The sequence below is a fragment of the Conger conger genome, chromosome 16 (genome assembly GCF_963514075.1).
Source record: "Conger conger chromosome 16, fConCon1.1, whole genome shotgun sequence".
Taxonomy (NCBI): domain Eukaryota; kingdom Metazoa; phylum Chordata; class Actinopteri; order Anguilliformes; family Congridae; genus Conger; species Conger conger.
The window spans coordinates 36506685-36534655 of NC_083775.1; the positions used below are offsets into that span (position 1 = coordinate 36506685).

General features: G+C 40.0%; 1 protein-coding gene across 1 annotated transcript in view; it reads left to right on the forward strand.

Moving 5' to 3' along the window:
* Nucleotides 1–27971, forward strand: part of LOC133114198 (uncharacterized) — a 117337-nt gene that overhangs the window by 35064 nt on the left and 54302 nt on the right. Inside the window, exons 59-105 of the mRNA XM_061223366.1 lie at nt 411–587; nt 785–816; nt 946–1043; nt 2030–2058; nt 2297–2318; nt 2536–2563; nt 2709–2790; nt 2895–3041; nt 3128–3330; nt 3432–3535; nt 3632–3750; nt 4324–4500; nt 4697–4728; nt 4858–4955; nt 6208–6229; nt 6622–6703; nt 6809–6955; nt 7042–7244; nt 7346–7449; nt 7546–7664; nt 8255–8431; nt 8966–8997; nt 9105–9202; nt 9308–9336; nt 9659–9680; nt 10048–10075; nt 11453–11519; nt 11893–12039; nt 12307–12515; nt 13641–13744; nt 16379–16497; nt 16658–16813; nt 17541–17749; nt 18114–18199; nt 18517–18644; nt 18826–18951; nt 19192–19382; nt 19511–19602; nt 19776–19906; nt 20773–20897; nt 22184–22301; nt 22812–23024; nt 23381–23551; nt 24477–24629; nt 26435–26484; nt 26959–27091; nt 27189–27271. Of these exons, the coding sequence (XP_061079350.1) occupies nt 411–587; nt 785–816; nt 946–1043; nt 2030–2058; nt 2297–2318; nt 2536–2563; nt 2709–2790; nt 2895–3041; nt 3128–3330; nt 3432–3535; nt 3632–3750; nt 4324–4500; nt 4697–4728; nt 4858–4955; nt 6208–6229; nt 6622–6703; nt 6809–6955; nt 7042–7244; nt 7346–7449; nt 7546–7664; nt 8255–8431; nt 8966–8997; nt 9105–9202; nt 9308–9336; nt 9659–9680; nt 10048–10075; nt 11453–11519; nt 11893–12039; nt 12307–12515; nt 13641–13744; nt 16379–16497; nt 16658–16813; nt 17541–17749; nt 18114–18199; nt 18517–18644; nt 18826–18951; nt 19192–19382; nt 19511–19602; nt 19776–19906; nt 20773–20897; nt 22184–22301; nt 22812–23024; nt 23381–23551; nt 24477–24629; nt 26435–26484; nt 26959–27091; nt 27189–27271 (5222 nt within the window). The remainder of the gene's footprint in view (nt 1–410; nt 588–784; nt 817–945; nt 1044–2029; nt 2059–2296; nt 2319–2535; nt 2564–2708; nt 2791–2894; nt 3042–3127; nt 3331–3431; nt 3536–3631; nt 3751–4323; nt 4501–4696; nt 4729–4857; nt 4956–6207; nt 6230–6621; nt 6704–6808; nt 6956–7041; nt 7245–7345; nt 7450–7545; nt 7665–8254; nt 8432–8965; nt 8998–9104; nt 9203–9307; nt 9337–9658; nt 9681–10047; nt 10076–11452; nt 11520–11892; nt 12040–12306; nt 12516–13640; nt 13745–16378; nt 16498–16657; nt 16814–17540; nt 17750–18113; nt 18200–18516; nt 18645–18825; nt 18952–19191; nt 19383–19510; nt 19603–19775; nt 19907–20772; nt 20898–22183; nt 22302–22811; nt 23025–23380; nt 23552–24476; nt 24630–26434; nt 26485–26958; nt 27092–27188; nt 27272–27971) is intronic.

A 27971-nucleotide genomic window follows, 5' to 3' on the forward strand; every position in this document is an offset into this window, starting at 1 on the left:
AGCTTCACAGATACCAAAGTGAATGGGCTACAAGCAGGTACAACCTTTTAAATATTTTCATACTTTTAAACATTATTTTCATTATGTGTGTAAAGATTCACACATATACAGTATTTAGTACCACAACACTAACTAGTTTTGGTCAAAAATGTCAGTTAGAACCTTATAATTCTAAGGTCATGAAATGCACATAAACAATCTTTTAGAAAGACATCACTCATCATGCAAGAGCATTAGCATGCAACCACTGTCATCTTGTCCTTGCTGCTCTTGCCCATGGCTTGCTTTTAGGGGGCTTTATGCCAGGTTCTGCTGCCAAGCATAGTGATAAATGCTTTGTAAAACATGCAATTTAACTAAGTTTGACTTTATTGTGCCAAATCGGTGACTCGTTGCTGCACTCCTCTCAGCTGGAGACCCTGAACCTTCTCAGCCCTCGACAGACAGCGGAGCTGGTCGTGTCGCCCCACCCTGCACTTTCAGATAAAGAAGCCATCATCACTGCAGTGTTTGACCACTTCATGGAATCACCGAATGACATGAAGCAGAGAGAATTCCTCAGGGAGTTTGCAATGTTGTCCCAACAGGTAATATTCTTGTGTGTAAGCGTTTTATGTTTTTATAAAATGTATTTTAAATTAGCATCATATGTTCAGTGTGCCCAGGCTCAGCAGGGAAACAAGGCCACATACAGCCCTTAAAAAGATCACGTATGACCATTAAAATAAATGGTGATAGAAAAATGAAACCGTGTTCTCATGAAGTTATTTTTTCCCGTTTGTAGAGACCGTTGAACTGCAGCTCCATCCAAACCATGTGAGTTCAACCACAGGCTTACTTTGTCTCTGTCTTTGATCACATTGCTGCAATATGGTGTTTCCTGGCGTGATTGGTCTGTTGACCTTACCAGGCATTGTTTCAGTTCATTTTCCTCTTTTTGCTCAGAATCAAGAGGCTTCGTCACTCACTGTCCTCAATGCCAGGACGTCAGGAGCCAGTCATCTGGGCCAGCATTAACGTGTTCATGCAAGCAGGACCCAGACGTGAGTACATGTAAAATTCGCAGAACAAACTGCATTTCCAATTCTTTGTAAAACCCCATAACCCAGAACATTAAACACAGCTTTTTCAACAATTTTCAATTATCGTTGCCAAATTACTTTCAATTCCGTTCTGTAGTGTGCATTTTTCAGTTGTTGTTATCTAATGTCGCTAACTAGCAAACTAACACTTCTGATTTACTAGTGCAGAAGGATTCTGTTGAGAGCAGTATTACGAATCGATGTGGTCAAACTGGAAATTATTAGCGTCCTGGTTATACAATATGATTTAGTGACATTGAGTGATCATTGCTTTGAAAACATTATTGTTGACAGAAATTATTTCAGGGGGTTTTTTTTACAGCAAAGGTCAAGTGTGTCAGATCTAGTGCTGTGTCTATCTCCCCACTCCTGATATATACTTCCTTCCTGTCTCCTGTCATTGATTCCACCTGTTTCTCGTTTTGTGCTTGTTTAGTGGTGTATTTAAACCCCTTTGTTTCTGTCTTTTGTTGCCAGATTGTTATGTGTCCCGACCATATGCCCCAGCATTGATTTATGATTGATTTCTGTTACGACCCATTTTGTCTTAGACTTCCGCCTCTTGATTTATCCTTCTGTTCTGATTTGACCCGTTGTGTTTGGACTCTGTTTGGCTTTGGTGTTTGGCTTTGGTATTTGTTTTTGGATTGTGCTTTTGTTTGGACTGCCCGTGTGTTTTTGACCCTTCACTTGCATTATCAACTACTCTCTGGATTTTCGTGGTTGTACCCGTTTTCCTGTCTTCTGAACCTTTGCCTGGACTTTAGTTTCTGAACTGCCTAATCTCTGACCCTTGCCTGTTTGAACTGCTCTGAACTAATAAAGTCTTTAATGTTAAGTTCTGTGGTCTTGCTCTTGGGTTCAGTGTTCTGGCTCCTGACATATTTATTTTAGTTATATGTGATTGTTCCAGTGTGACACTGTTTCTTTTTTTGTATTTGGCACAGACTGCATGACGATGCCAGTTGATGAAAGGGTAATGCTAAGTTCCAAGTTCTTCTCATAATGAATATGAACATATCCAGATCATTCACATACTTGCACCAAAATAATGTAGCATGTCCAAAGCTTTGTTTTCCATTTAAAGCCAACTGACATTTCCCATTTTTTGTATTTGACATTTTGGTACTGCTGCTTGAGAGTATATGAGCAGGAGAGTAAGTGTGATTTTCACAAAAGCAGCTTTTACTCACATTTGTTTTTCCTTGTTTCAGTGTCCATTCACACCATGGAACGGTAAGCTTCACACAGTCCAACAGGGCTGTATTCGTACGCACTGAGAGAGTTTCTCTACCGTCCACATGCTTAAAAAAAAAAAAAAATACTTTCTTACATTACTTTGTATGTAATATATATCTGGGCTTAATGACACCTGTCAGCCCAGTTTATCACAGTTTGATGCATCTTTTTGAATTCCAGGTTTATTTTGATATATTTATCTGACTTTTTACAGAGAGCAGCATTTGTTCTGGAGTACACAAGTGGGTACAATTCAAATACTAAAGGAAAACATTCTTAATCTATCCTTTATACAAAAATCATTGTGTGTGCATTAATTATTTGACAGATGATATAATAATTAAATAAAGCTTTGTTTCTGACATGCTTGTTCTTGAATGAATTCAGCTCGAGCCTACAGGATGACTTGAACTCTGGGATGACTGGAATGCTCTGCAATATTACACTCACTGAATATGCTTGCTCATCGGTATGAGTTTGTAAACCTTTTTCCTGAGATTTCTATGCAAGGCTTTGTATTCAAGGTTTAGATAAATGACATTAATTTCATGGTCTTCATATTATTTCCTTCAGTTGGCCTCACTCACTGGCGAAAAACTAGCTGACCTGCTAACATGTAAGGTGTCTGGCGGCATGGTCTACCCCAAGCAAACCTGGAAGCTCTTCCTCACCAAGGCCTCTGGAGTCCTGAATGAAGCTCTCACCATCCTCACTAACAGGGTAACAACATCTCAGTGCTGTGAGTTTGCCTTTGGCTGATGTGCTCCCGAAAGTCTGGCAAAAATAACGGCTTTCACCTTTCACAGTCTGTCAAGTTGAGGAGCCCGCCTGTCCTGGAGGTGGTGGGTGAACTCAGAATCAACACACTCAGTGTGGAACAGCTACAGACCGTACCAGTCATCCACCACCTGTTCCATCCAAAACTGCGGACTCTCATGTCCTCTGTGTCAGTGGAGTTTCTGTCCTGTCTCAGCAGCAAGAACTTCACCTGCGAGACCTACCACCACGTGTAAGTGCTGAGTCATTTCCCATCATACATTGCTGCAGTGAATCAGTGTCATTCTCATGACTTCATGGAGGTCTGTCGCTAACTGCAATCTTTTTTCCCAGGGTGAATGAATTTGGCTACCAGTTTCCTCACATGGACGACATGCAACAGCGCATGGTGCTCAAACATTTCATCCTCCGCTTCCTGACCCGAAATCACACCTCAGGTAAAGATCTTTTTCAAAACATCATGTGATGTTGTACCTTCAGCATTCCAAAATGGTGGTGCTGTTAAAGTGTCTATTTGCGGATTCTTGCCTCAGACCCTGCCTGTGTGGACAGCACTAATGGAAGTGAGGCCTGGCTGTACAAGAACTTCAAATCGTATTCTGCCTTTGTGCCTCTCCGGGAGCTCCTGATGCTAAATCCAAACTTCCAACCGGTATGTTGCACTGATTCATAATTCCATTCATGTGTGTCAGTAAGCCATGGTACTTTGCATGATCGCAGTAGCAGAGTAGTCTCGTGGATGCTGCATTGTGGAAATCGTGGAATTATAGAATTATCTGTGTTATGAGTGGTTTTGAGGTATTTAGCTTCACAGATACCAAAGTGAATGGGCTACAAGCAGGTACAACCTTTTAAATCTTTTCACACTTTTAAACATTATTTTCATTATGTGTGTAAAGATTCACACATATACAGTATTTAGTACCTTTGACGTATTCACAACACTAACTAGTTTTGGTCGAAATGTTAGTTAGGACCTTATAATTCTAAGGTCATGAAATGCACATAAACAATCTTTTAGAAAGACATCACTCATCATGCAAGAGCATGAGCATGCAACCACTGTCATCTTGTCCTTGCTGCTCTTGCCCATGGCCTGCTTTTAGGGGGCTTTATGCCAGGTTCTGCTGCCAAGCATCGTGATAAATGCTTTGTAAAACATGCAATTTAACTAAGTTTGACTTTATTGTGCCAAATCGGTGACTCGTTGCTGCACTCCTCTCAGCTGGAGACCCTGAACCTTCTCAGCCCTCGACAGACAGCGGAGCTGGTCGTGTCGCCCCACCCTGCACTTTCAGATAAAGAAGCCATCATCACTGCAGTGTTTGACCACTTCATGGAATCACCGAATGACATGAAGCAGAGAGAATTCCTCAGGGAGTTTGCAATGTTGTCCCAACAGGTACTATTCTTGTGTGTAAGCGTTTATGTTTTTATAAAATGTATTTTAAATTAGCATCATATGTTCAGTGTGCCCAGGCTCAGCAGGGAAACAAGGCCACATACAGCCCTTAAAAAGATCACGTATGACCATTAAAATAAATGGTGATAGAAAAATGAAACCGTGTTCTCATGAAGTTATTTTTTCCCGTTTGTAGAGACCGTTGAACTGCAGCTCCATCCAAACCATGTGAGTTCAACCACAGGCTTACTTTGTCTCTGTCTTTGATCACATTTCTGCAATATGGTGTTCCCTGGCGTGATTGGTCTGTTGACCTTACCAGGCATTGTTTCAGTTTGTTTTCCTCTTTTTGCTCAGAATCAAGAGGCTTCGTCACTCACTCTCCTCAATGCCAGGACGTCAGGAGTCAGTCATCTGGGCCAGCATTAACGTGTTCATGCAAGCAGGACCCAGACGTGAGTACAAGTAAAATTCGCAGAACAAACTGCATTTCCAATTCTTTGTAAAACCCCATAACCCAGAACATTAAACACAGCTTTTTCAACAATTTTCAATTATCGTTGCCAAATTACTTTCAATTCCGTTCTGTAGTGTGCATTCTTCAGTTGTTGTTATCTAATGTCGCTAACTAGCAAACTAACACTTCTGATTTACTAGTGCAGAAGGATTCTGTTGAGAGCAGTATTACGAATCGATGTGGTCAAACTGGAAATTATTAGCATCCTGGTTATACAATATGATTGAGTGACATTGAGTGATCATTGCTTTGAAAACATTATTGTTGACAGAAATTATTTCAAGGTTTTTTTTTACAGCAAAGGTCAAGTGTGTCAGATCTAGTGCTGTGTCTATCTCCCCACTCCTGATATATACTTCCTTCCTGTCTCCTGTCATTGATTCCACCTGTTTCTCGTTTTGTGCTTGTTTAGTGGTGTATTTAAACCCCTTTGTTTCTGTCATTTGTTGCCAGATTGTTATGTGTCCCGACCATCTGCCCCAGCATTGATTTCTGATTGATTTCTGTTACGACCCATTTTGTCTTAGACTTCCGCCTCTTGATTTATCCTTCTGTTCTGATTTGACCCGTTGTGTTTGGACTCTGTTTGGCTTTGGTGTTTGGCTTTGGTATTTGTTTTTGGATTGTGCTTTTGTTTGGACTGCCCGTGTGTTTTTGACCCTTCACTTGTATTATCAACTACTCTCTGGATTTTTGTGGTTGTACCCGTTTTCCTGTCTTCTGAACCTTTGCCTGGACTTTAGTTTCTGAACTGCCTAATCTCTGACCCTTGCCTGTTTGAACTGCTCTGAACTAATAAAGTCTTTAATGTTAAGTTCTGTGGTCTTGCTCTTGGGTTCAGTGTTCTGGCTCCTGACATATTTATTTTAGTTATATGTGATTGTTCCAGTGTGACACTGTTTCTTTTTTTGTATTTGGCACAGACTGCATGACGATGCCAGTTGATGAAAGGGTAAAGCTAAGTTCCAAGTTCTTCTCATAATGAATATGAACATATCCAGATCATTCACATACTTGCACCAAAATAATGTAGCATGTCCAAAGCTTTGTTTTCCATTTAAAGCCAACTGACATTTCCCTTTTTTTGTATTTGACATTTTGGTACTGCTGCTTGAGAGTATATGAGCAGGAGAGTAAGTGTGATTTTCACAAAAGCAGCTTTTACTCACATTTGTTTTTCCTTGTTTCAGTGTCCATTCACACCATGGAACGGTAAGCTTCACACAGTCCAACAGGGCTGTATTCGTACGCACTGAGAGAGTTTCTCTACCGTCCACATGCTTAAAAAAAAAAAAAAAAAAACTTTCTTACATTACTTTGTATGTAATATATATCTGGGCTTAATGACACTTGTCAGCCCAGTTTATCACAGTTTGATGCATCTTTTTGAATTCCAGGTTTATTTTGATATATTTATCTGACTTTTTACAGAGAGCAGCATTTGTTCTGGAGTACACAAGTGGGTACAATTCAAATACTAAAGGAAAACATTCTTAATCTATCCTTTATACAAAAATCATTGTGTGTGCATTAATTATTTGACAGATGATATAATAATTAAATAAAGCTTTGTTTCTGACATGCTTGTTCTTGAATGAATTCAGCTCGAGCCTACAGGATGACTTGGACTCTGGGATGACTGGAATGCTCTGCAATATTACACTCACTGAATATGCTTGCTCATCGGTATGAGTTTGTAAACCTTTTTTTCTGAGATTTCTATGCAAGGCTTTGTATTCAAGGTTTAGATAAATGACATTAATTTCATGGTCTTCATATTATTTCCTTCAGTTGGCGTCACTCACTGGCGAAAAACTAGCTGACCTGCTAACATGTAAGGTGTCTGGTGGCATGGTCTACCCCAAGCAGACCTGGAAGCTCTTCCTCACCAAGGCGTCTGGAGTCCTGAATGAAGCTCTCACCATCCTCACTAACAGGGTAACAACATCTCAGTGCTGTGAGTTTGCCTTTGGCTGATGTGCTCCCGAAAGTCTGGCAAAAATAACGGCTTTCACCTTTCACAGTCTGTCAAGTTGAGGAGCCCGCCTGTCCTGGAGGTGGTGGGTGAACTCAGAATCAACACACTCAGCGTGGAACAGCTACAGACCGTACCAGTCATCCACCACCTGTTCCATCCAAAACTGCGGACTCTCATGTCCTCTGTGTCAGTGGAGTTTCTGTCCTGTCTCAGCAGCAAGAACTTCACCTGCGAGACCTACCACCACGTGTAAGTGCTGAGTCATTTCCCATCATACATTGCTGCAGTGAATCAGTGTCATTCTCATGACTTCATGGAGGTCTGTCACTAACTGCAGTCTTTTTTCCCAGGGTGAATGAATTCGGCTACCAGTTTCCTCACATGGACGACATGCAACAGCGCATGGTGCTCAAACATTTCATCCTCCCCTTCCTGACCCGAAATCACACCTCAGGTAAAGATCTTTTTCAAAACATCATGTGATGTTGTACCTTCAGCATTCCAAAATGGTGGCGCTGTTAAAGTGTCTATTTGCGGATTCTTGCCTCAGACCCTGCCTGTGTGGACAGCACTAATGGAAGTGAGGCCTGGCTGTACAAGAACTTCAAATCGTATTCTGCCTTTGTGCCTCTCCGGGAGCTCCTGATGTTAAATCCAAACTTCCAACCAGTACGTTGCACTGATTCATAACTCCACTCATGTGTGTCAGTAAGCCATGGTACTTTACACTGCTCCTGATATCATGCAGTCTTTTGGATGCTGCATTGTGTGGAAAAAAGTCATTTAGAAATAAATCATGTTAGAGAAATCACTGTCATCTTTCACATAGTTTCTCCTTGGGGCTTGCTTTTATTGCGCTTCATGTCAGGCTCTGCTGCCAACCCTGCTGTAAAATCCAACTATGTCAGCATGACCAGCTTAAACATTGAGCTGGGTATGAGCTGGTCAACCATCATGGCCAAACTGGTCCGACAGAAATGCTGACTTAGCTCGGATTGAACTGATGAACCATGTACCTTGTAATGTGTCTGAGCTGGTGCTGATCAACCAGCTACCAGCACCTTCAAAGCATGGCTTGAGCTTCTCAAACCATATCAAGCTGGGAGCTGGTCTGAACTGGTCAACCAGCTACCACCTGTTTCAAAACCTAGCTTGAGCTGTTGTTTTTAGCAGGGATGCATAGTGACAAATGTTTTGTAAAATATGCTATTTAAATAAGTTTGGGCCAAATCAGTGACTTGTTGCTGCACTCCTCTCAGCTGGAGACCCTGAACCTTCTCAGCTCTCGACAGACAGCGGAGCTGGTCGTGTCACCCCACCCTGCACTTTCAGATAAAGAAACCATCATCAATGTAGTGTTTGACCACTTCATGGAATCACCAAATGACACGAAGCAGAGAGAATTCCTCAAGGAGTTTGCAATGTTGTCCCAACAGGTAATATTCTCATATGTAAGGGTTTATGTTTTTGAAAATGTATTTTAAATTTGCATCATATGTTCTGTGTGCCCACACTCAGCAGGGGACAAGCTGGGTTTAGTTTTCTATTTACACTGCTCCCCGTGAAAGAGAATTCCTGGAAGAACAAGAAAATATCAGGAATGTTTTTTTCTTAAGGACGTTGGGCCTCATGGAAGAACATTATAGTAAATTGTTTTACTTTCTCTTATTCCTCCTAAACAGTCCACTAAAGTTGCTGAAATAATTTGAGCCGAGAATTAAGCAATGCAGTTGCTGAATCTGGATTCATATTTGGTCTGGACCGCCTACTTTGATCTGAGTTCTGTGAACCAAAATACGATGGTTCTTGCATGAGGCCTTGCATGTTTGGTTTTAAAGGCTTGCACTGCAAAAAGTGTCATTTTTAACAAGCTGTTTTTTTTCTCAAAGAGAAAATGGCCTGAAAACAAGACCATATATGACCATACTAATAAATACCACACTATAACTTTGCATTTTTTCCACTCTCAGGCAAACCTCAGTTGTGACCTCTACAAAACCATGTGAGTTGGCTGACACATCTCAGAATTTCAATAATGTATCCTTCAGTCATTCTTGATAGTGAATAAAAATGGTTGCCTTGTTTGCCTTTGTTTTATATGTTTTATAGACTGCGCAGGATAGACCAGGCAGCGCTATCTGAGTCCAGTGAATTTGAATCTCAAAGAATGCCAATCAGGGGCAAGATTGCACAGATAGCTCTACTGCGTGAGTACTTTGCATTCATACCAATGACAATTGGAGTTGTACAGACATAAACTTAACATAAGACGTTAATACATTTTCCAATTGTGTTTTTTCATTTTTCTCCAGATTGCTCAATAAATGACATCATTCCAGGGGTGAGATTCTGCCAATCAGAATATTACTTATAAGACACCAGTGCCAGTCAGAACAATACCCATAAAACACCACTGCCAGTCAGAACATTACCTATGAAACACCAGTGCCAGTCAGAACAATACCCATAAAACACCACTGCCAGTCAGAACATTATCTATAGGACACCACTGCCAGTCATAACATTACCTATAAGACACCACTGCCAGTCATAACATTACCTATAAGACACCACTGCCAGTCACAACATTTTATTTAATATAAGATATTTTTCTGAAAACAGCAGTGTGTCAGTGTATGACAACTTATGTTTTTCTTTTTCAGTGTCCTACGACCCCAGTAAATGGTATGTTTCATTAAAAATGTACCTTTCCCTCCCTACCTTACCACCATGATTATCCCTGTATATGCCATAGACGATAATGGCACTTATGTAGTTATATATAGATATTGTTGTGTTTTGTATTGGTATTGTATTGTTGTACTTGGGGTATTCTAGCTGCCAACCGTGGTATGCTAGTTTGTAAGTTGATGAATTCTTAAAGGGTTCCGATTGTATCTGTATGGTCACACTACGACTCCTACCGTCATCTTCACACTTGTTCCTGTGTTTGATCTGCACTTCATTGTACGACGCTCTGGATAAGAGTGTCTGCTAAATGCCTTGTAATGTAATGTAGATAGCATGAATTTACAGACTTTTGTTTTTGCAGAGAGCCGAATCTGTGCTGAAGCCAACAGGTGGGTAGATGATCATAATAACAATAATGATAATAATAATAATATAATTATTTTTTCGGTGACACTTTACAATAATTTTCATGAATTGGCAATAACTAATGTCGTTGTGAATTAATTATGGACAGATGATCTTTTCTAAACATATTGTCAGTTTTAGAAACTACTCAAAAGAGAAGGTAAGCTTTAGAACGAGACCAAAGTTATCTCTCTACTCTGGATATTCAGGGTGTTGTTTTCCATTGCATTTTGAGTGCTACCAAACAATGTTTTTGAGAAAAACGGATTCAAAGTTTCCTCGCAAGACAGTAGTTACGTGAGGCTGGCAGACTGCATTGGGCTAACAAAACTCTGGGGCTGTAACTTGTCATCTTCTGAACCCTTTAAAAGTATATTTTTACTCTGAACATTTACTCTTGACATTAAAATATACAGACCATGAAAGCAAATACATTACAATGTTGCCACAAACGCAGCTGATGTGATTGTTTGTGACTGGTCAACAGTGACAAGTTGGCAAGCCTCCAAACAATGCACAATTGTGTTACTTTCACATTGACTTCTTGCATTTGAAAGCTTAAAAACTATAGTTTTACTCTGAATGTGGCATTAAGACAAGCATTAGTTTATGCATGTGTTAACGACAAACTAACATCTTTGTTCCATTAATATTTAAACATTGGCAAACCATTGGATCATTTTATAATTCAACTTAATTAACCAAATTAGCAAGCCAGAGCTACATGGCTAATCTGTATCCAGTCAAAAACAAAAAATGTTTTCAGTGAGAAATAAAGCTTCCACTTTCACTGTGTTTGAACTTCTGTAACTTTGTTTTGGTAATATGTTGATTAATTCTGTCTCTCGGAAAACAAACCTCAAAGGGTTACCTTTCAGCAGAGACCACGATTATGCCTGTAGCCAAAAGGGTTTAATTTTATTTTGTAATTAGTTTTTAAGCTTGTGTCAAGAAAAGGGGGCGATACTTAAGGGGTTAACAACTTAATTAGTTCATGCCAATTCAAGGAACCTTATTGGAAAGTGTTACCATTATTTCTTATACACTGCTTGCCATATAAATGTGCTCAAATACAATGCAACTGTCAATATGCAGCACATAGTAATGTGTATTGTACCTGTGGCTTCTTAAAATAGCCCCATTTAGAAATGATGGATGATATGAAATCTACATACTAAATGGTGACTTTCTGTTGGAAATCCAAGCATCTGTGACATTTTCCATGTTGAACATTAGTTTGGAAATATGAAAGCATAAATTGACTTGAGTTATATTGGGCCATTGTTCATGGTATTATGCTTGAATAGCAGGTGTCAGAAAGGGAATAAAACTGATTAGTAATTCATGGCCTCTTCCCTCAGTGGTGCTTACACAAACACGATGATGCTGTGTAACAACAGTCTGAGACATTACGCCTGTCTGTCAACGGTAAGTACATCTTTGTATCTTTCGACAGTCTGTCAACACATTATGGCTGTCTATAGTTGGTAAACAAGTTACGATTGTGTACAGTCGGTAAGGACATTACGCCCATCTACAGTCAGGAAGCACATTACACCTGTCCACAGTCGGTAAGCACATTACACCTGTCTGCAGTCAGTAAGCACATTACGCCCATCTACAGTCGGTAAGCACATTACACCTGTCCACAGTATGCCTGCATACAGTCGGTAGCTGCATTACGCTTGTCTACAGTCAGTTAGCACATTCTTTATTGTATTGTTTTCATCTTTTATTTTTGATTATTGTTAAGCACATTCCAGATTTAATTTGTGTTATGATAATATTCTTTTTTTTTCAGCCAACAAACCTAACATCGGAACAAGTGGCCATGATTCTGAGCTGTAATTTGATGGGCAACAAGACGTATTCAAAAGAAACCTGGAAACTGCTCTTCACCAAAGTCTCCGGAGTGCTGCATGAAGCTCTGTTACTGTTCGCCAACATGGTAAGAAAGCACCTCTTCCTCTGATGTTCATTTTTCTGATTAAAATTCTGCAACATGCCTGAATCATCAGTTGCTCCATATCCATGGAGCCAATAATTACTTTTTAGTTTCATCCCAAACAACACATTGTTGGAATAGATTAGCACTCATTATACAAGCATTTGTTTATATCCATAAAGCTGTGCACAAAGAGACAGACATGGTTCTTTATCAAACAAAGGCCTTTTATGTAGTGTCACTGGAGTATAATTCTCTTCCCTGTGGTAGACCCCCAGCCTGAGAGAGCCTTCTGCTTCAATGGTTCTTGATGTGATCAGCGAGAGCCTGGATGCAGGGATCACTGATTCAAGTGAAGATGTATCTTTGATCACCAAGATCTTCCAGAAGAAGCTGAAGCCATTCTTACCCTTCATATCAGAATCCCTGCTGTCCTGCCTGAGCGCCAAGAACTTCAGTTGTCAGGCCTTCGAAGTCATGTATGTAACATGTGTTTGTGTTTGTGTTTGTGTGTGTGTGTGTGTGTGTGTGTGTGTATATGCGTCTGTCTCAATTTCCAATAAGATCAGCAGGGACCCCAATATATTGGGCATGTGACCCAAAATTATGTAGCACCTGAATTCTCATGGGGCACTCTAGGCATTGGATTGTCTCAATCATCTGATTAATTGTGGTTGTTGATCAATTGTGACCCTCATGAAAATGAATAGCTGATATAATAGACCAGGGGCTGAACTATGAAGGGAGTTTAACATACCCAGGGTTTCTTTGTATAACTTGGCTTAACAAAACCAAACAACTGATTTCGGGCTTAACCGGTACTCGGAAAGTGGTTATCAACTTGCCAAGTAAAGACGGGCTTTGTTAACAAAGAGCTTTACCCATTCCCGCAAAAGTGGCAGTGTATGCAAAAATGAGCCTATAGCAGTGCAGCTTGGGCTACTTGAGCAGCATATTTCTCACCTGAGGAATAAACTGATCTGAACGAATATAATGGACAGATAAGAAGTCCGAACTTCGAAGCTGTCTTATTTACAGAAGTTATCATGTATCGGGAAATACACGTGCAGGGAAAAAATGGAAAAAGAAGAGAGACGTTGGGAGAAGTTTTAGGAGAAGTTATTTGGAACTATAACCGCTGAACACACATGTATCCTTCTGACTTTCAAAGTATTTGGAGCTATCACAATCAGTTTCAGGCATTGTCTAAGATGCACTGCATGGTGCTTCTTATGAGCATGAGGGCAAGCTTCAGACTTTACTGTGAAAGCTTAGAAATATAGCTTATAGGTTAGACAATAAATCTATATTAATGACAGTAGGAGATCAATTGCTGTCAATCATTGTGCTGAAGTAGTGGCAATTGATGTCGATTTAGGGGGAGGGGCAGTGTGATAACAGATGTACAAGGAGACTTGCAGTGGGATGACTGAATTGCAGCTGAGAAAACCCTAGATAAACCGGTGTCCCTAGATATAATTGATAAATACACCATCAGCGAACATACTTTTGCCTATGTTTAGTTAACACTGTTTTTTTTCCTTCTTCTGCATCTTAAATATTGCCCACATGACTGCTTGTAAGCTCATCCTTTTCTATTTCAGAGTGTGGACTCTCAATGACAAATATGAAGAGATGGACACACGCCAGCGGGCTTTGGTCTACATAGATTTCATCCAAATCTTCTTGTCTCGGACTGAAACTAAAGGTGCCAGATTTGTTCCATTCATTTTTTTTTGTATTCATCTGAGAATATGGTGCTTTAACCCTTTCCACTTTGGCCCTCTAGAGGGCAATTTACACCTAATTTGTACTAGTCCTATGAACGTATTTACTAAACACACGCTTGATTACATCAATTAATCAATTGTTCCATTCAGAAATTTGAGACAGAACAACTTTATGTCAGAGCATGTCGATACAGTGTACACAAAAGACATTAAAATACAAAGCAATTTCAAAACGGCTTAATTTTTATATTTTAGCTCTGAATATCTCAATTTATAACTAAAGGACCGACCCAGTTGATGCCAACTTGTGTGCAAAATTTGGTTAAGATATTGACAGGAATTCAAAATCCCCAAGAGTTTTCCCAAAACTGCACCCAGATGTTCTCAAGTGTCCCCAAATTTCTCCAAATGAAAAACATTTGCATATCTTTTTGTCCAGACACATGAATAATCTAAAAAGCATATTTTTCTATTAAAACAGATTTTAGGGAGCCATTTTTCATTTCTACCAATTTGGTAATTCATTTAACTTTTGCAATGAACGGCGATTAGGTAATCTCTTCCCTCATGCTGACGACTGATTCCAATTGTTTGCCGCATGTGGTCTTATTGCCTATGAAAGTCAGCTGCGTGTCTTTCTATTTAATTCCCTATTCTCATTGAATCGGCGCGCTTGTTTGTTGAATTCTCCATTTATGTGAGGTATGTGACTGACGATTCTCATTTACCTGTTGTGAGTTTATGGGAGCTGAACATGCAGCAACTCTCCGTCACCTTTGAATAGTGAGTCTGGCACACTTTCACCTGCACATTTTGTTTTTGCACAAATGCAGACACACAACGGTTGTAAGACAGGATTCCTCTGGGAATTGAGAGTAGCTTCCTTCTGTCTTAGATAAGTGTTGGGGTTTTGTGTGTATTGCACCCTTTTTGGCACCCTTGGAAGGAGCATTAGGCTGAGTTAGTGTAGACCTTGGAGTACTGAGGCCCTCTGTCGGTGGCTAAGACTGGCTCAGACTCTTTTCAACTTTGATCAAACGTAAGGGATAAATCAATGTTTCCCCAATCTGTGTGTGACAGTTGTTCTTGCCGTTGCTGTGTGTCCCGTAGCGTGCTGTTTCTATGTTTGACAGCCGCATGGCATTTGCTTTGGTATAGCGAGGTGTTTCTTTTGGTCACTTTTCACACTCATTGTTTTCATTGTTGTCATTGTTCATGTCTGTTGTTGTGTATGTGTGTTTAGCACTAAGGCTCAAGACACCGCTGTCAGAGAAGAGTCTTGCACACCTCCGATAGTTCAGGAATCTGTAGGAGACCCTCGTGGCGGATTGTGTTGTTAGGTTAAGTCTGCATTTGCCTCATACACAAGGGGCTTATGCTTTTTCTTTCCGACTTAGTGCAGGTCTGTATTATGTAGTACACTGAGGTTAGTGTCTTGGAGTTGATGCCCCTCGTGGCTGATAGTGGTGCATACCTCTGATATCCAATGGCTCTAAGCTTGTTCTGCTTGGAGTATCGCCCCCCTTAGATGAGGGCTTTGTGAACTCACCGATAAGCTTGGGGCTCTGTGACTGAGAACCCCGTCGCTTTGTGTACACTTCCTATCTCTGTAATATTCATGCGGTGCCAGGTGAATCAGAGGTTTCTGTGTTTCATAGGTTCCCATCTCTTTTTAAAGGATTCCTGCTTTGTCAGTGACTTAGATTGTTTAGGTTGTTTTGTGTATTTTAGTTTTAGGGCTAGTATTCCTGCTGTGGAATCAGAGACGGGATGTCTTGTTTGTCTCTCTGGTCCAAGGTAGGCTATAATGCTGTTGGGAGCCTGGGTAGGCATCTCCCTTCCGCTATAGGTGTACCTACGGTTTACTCATCTCATTTTATGACCACCATAATCTGTAGGATGTGAGGTTGAGTTTCCCTGCCGTGTCTTGTTTCCTCACTCGATTCAGACTAAACTTTGCGACTGTTTTGATAGGTTGTTTTATCGGTTGGCTAGTTACCAGGGAGTAATTTATTCCCTTTCTTGTTTATCCCTTACTCCTCTGGGGTGTATCCCTTGTCTCAAGGAATGCCCCCAGATAATATCAGTGGTTATCTCACATCTTGTGGGTAACTTTTAGAACCCAACCTGGTCACACTTACATTCACACATATGAGAGTATGTTTTTCAAGTGTTGAAAAAGGAAATGCCGTACAAGAAGCTTACTAAGTTTAACATTAGTTTGGTAGTGAAATGACCTAGCACTGCATTTACGCAACAATAAGAAGTAGTTCAAGGTACTTGGGTATAATGAGAGGCTGATAAGCATCTAAGCTGATGTTTTCACTAGCGGAGAGTCTTTCTAACAGTCTGGCATCAGGTTTTTTTACGTCACAGTATTTATTTTTGTATTATATAAATATGAACACAGCAATAATTTGGGAGGTTTATGACTCAACCACAAGGGGGCAAAGTTGATAGGGTTCAGCCATTAATCTTGTTCTCATGCATGGTTCCTTGGTTTGGAATCAAATCTGAACCAAATCAGTGCTGACTGAGGCCAGTGAATATTAAAATTGAATTACTGAATTATAAAGTAATGCAAGTAATAATCTGCCACATGCATTTTCCAGACCCAGGGTGTGTCCGCAGTTCAAACGGCAGTGTGCCATGGCTTCAGAAGAACTTTGGGAAATTTTCTAGTTTCCTAACCCCCGAAGACATCCAGAGGCTCAACAGAAACTTCTCTGTGGTAGGTTAAAGTGCCGCAAACATGGAAGATATCTGTAGACAAATATAGGAAATGTAGGAGGATGTAAAGAGATCTCTGTAATGAAGACTGACATTATGAGTAAAGAATTCTGTCATTCAGAATTAGAGGTCTAAAGTTTGTCTTCCCTGTGGGTCTGTAGGAGGAAGCTCTGCGTCATCTGCCCGTTAAGCAGTTGGCTAACTTCTTTGCTGCTCCAGGACAACTGGAAACTGCTGAAGACGTCAGCAAACTAATGAGCCACGTGGCAGACGACCAATTGGGAACGTTCTTTGATAGGTTTTCAACAGTCATTGAGGTATGAAGTGCAGACCAACACTGGGCTTTGAGAAGGTCTACAAAATGTTGTCTTTATTGTGAGGGTTGTGTAACCAGTGTAACCACCAGGAAGTGAAATGGGTCATTTTAGTTGTTGTGGAAAATTCCAAGAACATCCAAAGACCATAAGAAATGTTGCGATTCTGTTGGGCGTCACACCTGAAGGACCTAGTCCTGTAAAAGTAAGACTGTTCTCTAAAAACACTCATAACATAACATAATGACAAGAGCAGGCCATTCAGCCTAGCACTACAAGTGGGCAGTACCTAATGCTTTGTTTACCTAAAAGCTATCTAGTACTATATCAAGCCTGGTCTTGAAAACCCCCCCAGAGATTCTGCCTTCACTCCATGACCTGGCAAGCTATTCCACACAGTTACCACTCTCTGTGTGAAGGGATACTTCCTAATGACTGCGTGGAGTTTATCCTTTGCTAATTTATATCATTTAATAATTCATGCCACCTCGTTCTGCTACCTGAAGAATATCCTGCAGTTCACTTTAATCCCTTTTATGAGAGAAAAGCCTCAATCGCAGGCATCAGGGAGCAGGTGACAAATTCTGGGAGACTCCCGTACCTTCTGGGAGTACTACACTGTCTGTCTGGCAGAAATCAAAGCCAAAGGGCAGCTGTCCTCTGTGGGGGACTGAAAACCTCTCCAAAGGATCTGCTCCTCGGGTGAGTGGTGACGCTCTGTCTCCTTTAGGGTCGGCCCTTCCCGATGGAGGCGCGCTCTGCAATGCTGCAGCAGGTGCTGGACCGAGCCAACCTCTCCGATGCCGCGGTCAGCGATGAGGAAGCCCAGGTATGGCTTCAGCAACGTCTGCCGCCCCTGCTCCTGAACCTGCAACGGGAACACGTGGGCCCTCTCTTCAACATCGTCAAGCGCAGGGACTGCAACATCAGCCAGGAATTGTAAGATGGCCTCTCTTCCTTCCTCCTGCTCTAACCTACAGTAAAGTCCTTTAGGAACTTTCCCACTGCAAAATGGTCAGTCTGCCAATGGGATGACTTGTCAAGAAAACAGTTACAGGCTAATGTTTTCTACTTCAAAGAAAGAAAAAAGATCTTAACTCTCATTACAAGACTAAAACCGCTTGTTAGGTCAGACATTTTTTGCAGTGCTCATAATTCAGGAGAGTGGACAATCAATGCTGGCGGTTTGAATGAAAATTGTTAGACCTGGATAAAATGATGTAACTGTTTTGGATTCAGACATTTTCTATGGGAATATTTATCCATTCATAGCTCTCACTTCTCCTTTTCATGTGATTTTCAGGGTGAAGCATCTTAGCGGTATCCGCCAAACCCTTGATGATGACACGGAAAGCGAGGTCATCAAAAACATTGTTGACTCACTCAGAGGTACTGAACAAAATACCAAATTTATACACAGACATCTTCAGCACAAAGAGTCAGTGTTATATTGTGTCACTGCCTAGAGGTCATGTTATTTCGCACATAGAGTCATTGTCTTCTCGCCTCACTCCCTAGAGATATAAATTGCTAGAAAAAATGGCAGAGAGGCATGAACAGTGCAAAAAGTAACAGTAACACTGGTACTGAGTAATCTGAGATTTGGCTGTTGATCTGTGCTGCTCTTTGGTGGTGCTTCATAGTACAGTAATCTGTGCCTGGCTGTTTATGTCAAACACTAAGCCGTGGCCTTTCCTTTCTCACAGACCCTCAGCCACTGCGCTGCTACACAAACCAGAGTTTCTACCAGTTTCTGAAAAAAAGCATCGTCAAATTCCCTTCTCCCCAACTGTCTACTGTCCTTTCACTGATGCCTCCTGACAGACAGGCAGAGGTAAGTAAAGATGCTGTATAACCCCTCCAGTAGCTTTAGCCTGTTTCTTTCTGTAGATTTAGAAACATTTGGCTCCTCCCCTCTAATACATTTTTAATGGCCAGGATTTGGCTCCTCCCTTCCAATAGATTTTTATTGGTCAGGATTTGTCTCCTCAATTCTCCTGTTTTCCCCACTGCAGCTGATAAACTCCATTCCTCCCAATGAGCTTGGTGAGCTGCTGAGGAAACCGATGTTTATAGATAACAGCACAGACCTCTGCACCCTCCTGCTGCACCACCGACAGACCCCCGAACTCCTGGAGACGGTGAGCAGTGATGTTGGGAGAGTGAATAAGAACAAGCTGGCCCAACATGAGCTTTTTATTTTATGTCAATTATGAATAGAACTGGAACCCAAACCTGATTGATATCAGGAAAACAAATTCTAACATCAGTGTCATGCCCACTGTCAGAAATTAGTATGGCTCCTGAAGTTTGGTCTGAACACACCTAAATTAAGAGTCATGGGATTAGGTCATAATATTTGTGTGCTGTTTTTCCCACAGGAGGAATTTTCAGAACACGTGAGGTCACAGATCTTGCCCTGTGTGTGGCCCCTGGCCCTCAGAAGTGACAATGAGGAAGAAGTGAAGAGATGGTTTGTCAGTCGGCTTAATGGTTACTTGCAATTCCTCAATGAGGACCTCATCAGCTCCCAGGATACCCTCAATGCATCATGCTTGGCCTTCAGGAACCTGTAAGCATTAAAAGCAGGTGGAATAGCATCCTCTCACTCACCTGTGTTCAGGCATTCATTACATGACAATAATTTTACTGACAACTTCAAAAAGTCAAAGTGCATCTGGTTTCATTTTCATTTTGTAGCATCTTCTTACTGGGAACCGACTACAACTTCAGCAGGACGGATATCGAAGAAGATGAAGTGTATGACACCATTAAGACCTACCTCAGCACAGGTGAGGCCCACTTCCTGCCTTCTAGTAAATATTCAAAAAGATTTTTGTTAATACTGTGCAATTTCTGAATCATTCTATTTTATAATACAATATTTGCATAGGTTTAATGAAAAAGGCTTTGCCCAATTTAAAGCATACATACATCTGTACACTTCTTTTTGTTGTCATTAAAGATGGAAGTCCAAAGTGCTACGACCGCAATGACCCGACCCTCAACTCCACAGCTTGGTTTTTCAACTACTTTTGCAATTTCATTAGATTCGCTGACTCGGATGACTTCAGAACATTTGGTTCAGAAGAAGCAGTATGTTTTTTTTTTTTCTTCTAACATTTATAAGTGCTTTTTTGTCAGTTTTTCTTTGCCCTTAAGTTGAGTCTAAGAGAGTTTGCACCGATAGTTATTGAGCTTAAGAGTTTGCACTGAGAGCCATTGAGTTTAAGAGAGTTTGGACAGTTATTGATTTTAGGAGAGTTTGCAGTGAGAGTTGCTGAGCTAAAGAGAACTTGTACTGAGAGTTACAGGGTTGAAGAGAAGGTTTGCACTGAGCGTTACTGGGCATAAGAAAGTTTGCAGTGAGAGTTTCTGAGCTTAAGAGAGTTTGTACAGAGTTATTCAGTTTAAGACCGTTTGTACAGAGTTGTTGATTTCATGAGAGTTTGCAGTGAGAGTTGCTGAGCTTAATAGGGTTTGTACTGAGCGTTACTGAGTTTAAGGGAGTTTGTACTGAGTATTGTGTTGAAGAGCGAGTTTGCACTGAGAGTTACTGAGGGTAAGACTTTTTTTCACTGAGAGAGTTACTGAGTTTGAGAGAGTTTGCACTGAGAGGTACTGAGTTTAAGAAAGTTTGTATTATATTGTATTGTATTGTATTGTATTTGTATTATATTGTAAAGAGTGATTGAGTTCAAGAGAGTTTGGACATTTTAGGAGAGTTATTGATTTTAGGAGAGTTTGAAGTGAGAGTTGTTGAGTTTAAAATAGTGTTTGTACTGACAGGTATTGAGATTGAGAAAGAGTTTGCACAGAGAGTTTTTGAGTTTGAGTGAGAGTTCTACTGAGTGTTATTTAGTTTAAGAGAGTTTGATCAAACTTATACTGAAGACAATCAAAATGTTGCATTTCAGATACAGCAGGTTTGTTTAATTATGCGTGTGTGTTTTCACTTTCAGCTTCAGGCCTTCTCTGTCAATCGACAAAATATCGAGCTCTTAAGTCAACCTGGCATCCCAGATGACGTGGTCTCATGGTACACTGAGTCCATCTTCCAGGAGAACCCACAATTCCTTCCCACAAAGTAAGCTTGGCATGTAAACCACACCATTGCCCTACAGAAACACCTCACATGCTTACTGTCTAATATGAGTCATTGTTCCATTCACTGTAAATGTTAGGACTGCTTCTGTGAAACCCAAAGTCCAGTTTGAACATGCTTTAGACAAAATTAATTGTATGCGTGTTGCACTGAACAAAATAAGTTGATGAATTCAAAATATAAATTGATAAAGAAATGTGAATGTGTTTAAAGACCAGAATACGGCAAGCAAATTTCCATTAAAATATAAAAAATAAATACTATATATTTATATATTATTTGTGGAATTCTGTATCATCTTTTCCAATTGGAATGCTGACATTCAATGGGCCTCATTCAAGAAACATGCATACGATCAGAGTTTGTTCTTCTTTATATGATAAGACTGTTGATTTTAACTACAATAACTAATCAATCTTAATAACTTTACATTTTCCACTAGTTTTTATTTGTAATTTCATTTTCAATGTCTTAGATTTATACCACCACACAGACAAATAACCAACCACCTCGGTTATATCGCATCGCTTAATTTCTTATAACCTTGTTATAAGAAAGCATAGAACGAGGAAGATTTCCATTTTCATTTAAAAATGTAACTTTTGAATGCCATTCACTTATTATTTTCTGCTCACATGACATGACATGACATAAGGTAATGGTGAGAACAGGCCATTCAGCCCAGCAATGCTTGCCTTTAAGCAAGCTAAATCATGTCTAACACTATCAGGCCAGGTCTGGCAAGCTATTCCACACATTGACCACTCGCTGTGTGAAAAAATACTTTCTAAAATACTATCTGTATGGAATTTCTCCTTTGCCAGTTTCCGTTTGTGCCCTCTCGTTCTCCCGTTCATGAAAAAACGCTTTAAGCAGGTGGTTTTAATGTTGTGGCTGATCAGTGTCTGTCTGATGCAGTTAGGTTTGAGGCAATTTTAGGCTGTGCAAAGTTATTTTTTCCCAGCAACAGGGGCTATATTTTCTCCCGTTACCATTGTATTTCAATTAATACATTTGTTTCGAAACTAAAAATAAATTGTGCATAGCTACATTACAGTGGGATAATACCCTATGAACAAATATGTGGGGCAGTTATTGCCTCATAACTGACTCGTTCATAGGGTATTATCCCTTACTTAAAGTGATAGGTCACATTTTTAGAACCAGGTCCTGAATTACTGAACTACTATATTCACCACGTGATAAATTGTGGGACATGTTGGGGTCAAGCCCTCCTGCCTCGAGTAACACTGGTCTGCCTTTTACAGACTGCCGCCCCGACTCCAATGCTATGCTTCAGGAGAGGCTTTGTCCAGCCTGGATGAGAGTCAGACTCTGGCTGTTATCAGGAACATAAATCAGTCCTGCACTGCTGTGGAACCCCATGTAAGTAATATATTAAAACAGGCAGAGTCATAAAACTTCTGCTCTGAATTATTTCATTTGAACAACCATTTCAGTTATTGCATGACATTCTGTTTTTCTTTTCCACAAACCTCGTTTTGACAAAGTTTTGGAATGATTATCAAGATCGTATGCCAACATCAATTATTGGTTCTGTTAAGTGATAATCTCCACATCTTTCATCTCAATAACTTTTCTCTCGTACACTGTTTGTTCGTTCATTTGATTTGCCTATGGCACTAAACATTCATAAAAAATATATATAATAATAATAATAATAACAACAAAATTAATTTAGAACACTGATGAGGATAATTTGTGAGTGGCTGATTGATGGACAAGTGAATTGGTTGTTTTTTGTTTTCTGGTTGAGTGGTTTACTGATTCCCTGATTAGTTGATTGCTTTCTTGATAGGTGGAATTGTTGAGTAGTTGAATAATTGGTCCTGTCACTGGTTGTTTTTTTGACGAGTGTTGTTTTCATTATTTCAGATTCCGGCAGTGCTGGCTGGGAATATTAAAACACTCAGTCCTGGACTGATCACTGCCCTGGGAAACCAGGTGACAGGTTTGAGTCCAGGCCAGATCAGTGGAGCTCCTCCAAGCGTCATCATCGGGTCCCTTAAGAACCTGGGCAAAGTTTCAGGCTGGAACCAGGCCCAGTCCAATAGCATCATAGCAGCGATCCTTGGACAAAACTTCCAGGTCCGTTTTTACTCATCGCATCCTGTCTGTACAACAGCAAAGTCATTTTTGAGCTGAACATGGAAAATAGGCAATTCACTATGTGAATTGAAGGAAAAATATTTAGAAGATGCTAATTCTAGAAAAATAATGTCTCCCTTTATTTACAAAGATGAAACAAGTATATGATTGGGTCAAGCAGTGGACACACACACACACAGACACAGGCACACATTTTGAATTACATAATCTATTAAGTATTACTATACTCCTAATAACCGCAAATGTTGTATTATTTTTGTCATTAAGTACTAGTTTATGTCAGTGCATTTGTAATTTCCGTAGTTTTTCTTCAAAAATATGCTTTCCTTCCACAGGTTGACAATCAGGAAAATCTGGAAAGCCTGGGCTCTCTAATACAAGGCGTTCCCTTTTCAGCCATTTCAAAAATCTCCCCCACTGTAGCTCAGCAAACCGCTTCCAATCCAGTTTTTGTTAACAACCTTCTGAGTGCTCCTGTAATTGTGCGGGAGAAATTCGTCCAAAAGGTATGCTAAGAAAGTGCTACATTGCCTTTAAATCACTTCCCAGTGATTGGCTGAAACATTGAGCATCATTCACAAAACTGTTCTTAAATGATTCTTATAGTGGTCCTTAAGAAAGGTGTCTACAAAATTCTAATCTAGGATTCATAAAATAAAATATCCCAGGTGTGTCAGACTATGAGAAGCAACTGTTCGTATACTGTGTATGCAGTGTTCGTGTTGATTACAATAAGGAAACACTGAAGTGGTGCCATAAACGGCATGGTGACTTCAGAGTCATGCGCATACATCAGCCATCCATGCCTCTCCGCAAACATATCAGTGAGGTTTCTCCCAGAGGCTCGAATAGCCATGTAATCCAAAACAGTAAATATGCCACTATTAAGTGTTGGGATTGGCTGAGCGATCAATCATCATTATCAAACACTTTTATTGTTAAACAAAATGAATTATGTGTTCCGAACACGGCTATTATCGTAAGCTGAAGCCAGGATATATAAGGTACTATGTGTGAATAAAAATGTAAAGCTAATTCCGATGAGTTAATGTTGTTAAATTATCTTTAGGCCTACTGTATATTTGTATTGATAAACATTTTTTTTGTTGTATGAGGCTTGTATGTACATCGATTTTGATTGGACCAAAGAGCAAATTCAGAAAAGATGTTTGTGGAAATAAAATGTCCACTGTCACGCTCTGTATAACTTCTCTGGAAATAATACAATACAAAATGGGTTTTTTTAATTTCATGCATTTTTTTTTTTTTATTAGCATGCATTTAGCGTTTAGTATGGGTTTCTTACACAAATAATGAATTATCTTTTGTCATTTTCCTGAGATCATTAGTCTCATTAAAAATCAAGCAGTTTAATAACTACAGTGGACAAGAGATAACCCCGTTCTCTCTTTCCCATTCTTCTTTCCAAAGATTATCGAAGTGGATTCTACACCCCAGATACTGTTAAACAACGTCCCTGATGACCTAGCCTCAGAAATCCCCAGAAGTCTGCTGATCTTTTCTGAAAATATGGATCCAGCTGTGGTGCAGAAGATAAATAAGAAAAAATGGAAACCTGAGCAGGTACAGCATCGCAAACCTATTACATTTTTACTCATCTCCTGATTCTTAGGAAAGCGGCATTATTCACAGCTGTTAACGCTTGAAACCCTCCCATCCATGAGCAGTGCTGGAGCCAACTGTGTGTCTTCATCCTGTGGAGTGCTTTAACAGATACCAGACCATGGGGCCCATCCACACACTGATACAGTACTTTACCAGATACCGGACCATGGGGCCCATCCACACACTGATACAATGCTTTAACAGATACCAGACCATGGGGCCCATCCACACACTGATACAGTACTTTACCAGATACCGGACCATGGGGCCCATCCACACACTGATACAGTACTTTAACAGATACCAGACCATGGGGCCCATCCACACACTGATACAGTACTTTACCAGATACCAGACCATGGGGCCTGAAAAAAGTCACGTGATCCTTCAGTAAAGATAGAGGCAACATCTAATCTTAGAAGGTCTTAAAAATCATTTTATATTGTCTTTATTCTGTAGTAATTACATGTTCATCTGACACTGGATGAAACCAAAAAAGCTATCTACAATTAGCTTGGTATGCAATACATAAGCAAATGAACTATTTCAGCTCGAAGGATGCTGTAAACTATGTTTGAAGGCTGTGGATATGAGATTGATTAATAGGAAACTATAAGGTTACTGTAACATGCTATGATATTTCCACCAATATCAAATTGTATTTAATAAAACTGAAATGCAGATTTTCAGGTTCTCCTGAAAACACATGGAAAGTAATGTATGGGCTATTCCTGTAGAATGAAAAATAATTATGTATTTATTTACGATGCCAGTGTAGTAAGATTATCAGTGATTTGACTCTGAGTTTTTGGATTAGAAAATATCAATTTTGGTGAGTGAGTTTTTTTGGTGAGTTTCCGGCCTTGTTCTGTTCCAGAAAGTACGGTTTTGTTTCGAGGGGGCCAAGCACTAAACATGTGAAGGCACCCTGGTGTTTTCTGAAATTTAGCATAATGGTAGAGAGTAATGGCAAAAAGCCATGACATTAATTTTACATTGGTTGGGCAATAGCAATCAATTGAAATGGCTAACTTTGAACAGGCCCCGTTTGAACTCTTGCCCCGTTTGACCTACAATCATTAGATTTTGTTCTTAATGGCCCCTGGTGTTGGCGTCATCGCAAGGCAAAATGTTTAAAAGTGGCAGCATTTTCAAGCAATGTGAGTCTATGGCAGCACCTATAACCAATTTGTCATTTTTTATGAAACTTTGCACAATGGTAGAGGGTAGCTCCAATGTTGCAATGGTGTGTTGGCCTTGCTGCTTGGCCCTTGGGATTGCTGCTTGCAGCTATATTTACTTTTGTTATGTCTGATGTGGCTTTTGTGAAAATCACAGGGTCTTTTTTTACATCAAAAGTACAAAGAGTCTAATCTTTACAGTTGTATATGGGTTTCGTACTGCTCCTTGAATCATTAAGCAATAAAAGTTTTACTTTAAGGTTAATGTTATTGTTTTATACTGGTATTGAATCAACATGGCCACTGGGGGCACAATAAACTACCATATTCCAGAGTGTGGCACCCATCCACACACTGCAACAGTGCTTTAACAGGATAAGCCACACAGCACCTTCCCCCACCCATGTTAAAGAAGCACTCCATGGAGATATTTTTGGACTTTTATCCTGTTGTGGAATAAGGATTGTCATTCTTGCTAATTTAATTGAACTTTAACATAATTACCAAGTGACTAACATGCCAAGTGGACTTTACACACTTTACCGAGAAGTTGGTCTTTAATTTCATGAATTTTATTTGCAGGCGGCTCTGCTTTTTGATATAGTTGCTGAAGGAACCAGTGATGCTGATGAGTGAGTAGTAATACCTTTGAATTTTCTATAATATCCATAGCTTTTCCACTCTTTTTATTGCAATGACAGATGGCTGTCTCTTCACCTTTTGAGTAAGCATAGGTGACCTTGACAGACAAAAATGTGAACACCCTGGATTAAGTTCTTAATATTTGCTCAAAAATGTGTTGGAGAGGGTTCCATAATTTTTTTTTCAATAGGAGAGTTGAATTGGTACTTTTATAGCTCACATGATATTGAGTTATTCAGAATTTGGATGCCTGCACCCTAAAACAATATTTTTACTTGTTTCAATGCGTTGAACTATGGAAACTGATTATATTACAAGAAGACAAGAATGTGATGGAATGTATGAAAAATAAGTGAGAAAAATAGACTTTTGTGTGTGTGTGTGTGTGTGTGTGTGTGTGTGTGTGAGCACATATTGACATACCGTGTGTATGTAACCATGTGACTTTCTTATTTTTATTGTAGCCTTTCAACAGAGATGCTCCAGGGATTCTCGTGCACAAGGATTCGCCGTTTTAAAAAAACAAAAGTCAGAAATCTCATCAGAGCTTGCAGGAGGAGAAGGAACCAAAGAAAGGTGGTTCTGCGCGAACCCCAGGTAATGCTGAAATGCTCAAACCGAGGATAAAAATACTAGAAATTCATAGCGTGGCAAGAGATGGATTAAAGTATAATGTGCTATTTCTTTTCGACAGTTAACCTGCATGAGCAATATCATCAAGAGTGAAAGGCCACAGAATTTCACAGAATTACCTTCCGACATGCTGTTGTACCTAGAGTGAGTTATCTTTCTAATGTTAAACCAAACCCAACTTTCTAACCCTAACACAACTTTCTAATGCTAGCCCAACTTTCTAACCTTAGCCTAACTTTCTAAACCTAACATTCGATTTCAAAAATTGCATATACCGTATGTCCACTGTTACATGAATATGTAGGAGAGACAGGGAATGCAATTAGATGTACACAAATACATACAGCATATAACATTAGACCCACACCTGGTGGCTCTTTTCCTTCACCATGGACTTGAGGCTCTAGAAATATGGGCCTTCAAATAAATAATTACTGGACACCAGAGGAGAGACGCAGGTTAGATCCGAAAACTTCATACTTTATAATACAAGTGGACTTAACAAACGCACATAACACTCTAACACAAGAGGGACCAAATTCTTCCTACTTCCAGTTCTCCAGTGAATGGCCAGGGCAAACTTATCTGTCCCAATGGAAGCTGATCGAGGGCAACTTTGGAAAGACAGATTATTTTTACTAATCTCACCCAACCTTTAAACCTAAGCCAAATTTTCGAAGTCAACTTCAGAAATAGCTTTTGTGCTTCAAATCTTAATGAAGGATTCATCTTCTTCATGTTACCCTGCATGCTCTTTTCCAGCATACTCACCTCCTGAATACTCTCTTCCTGCATGTTCTTATCCTGCATACTATACTCCTGCATGTCCTTAAGGTTTCTGTGC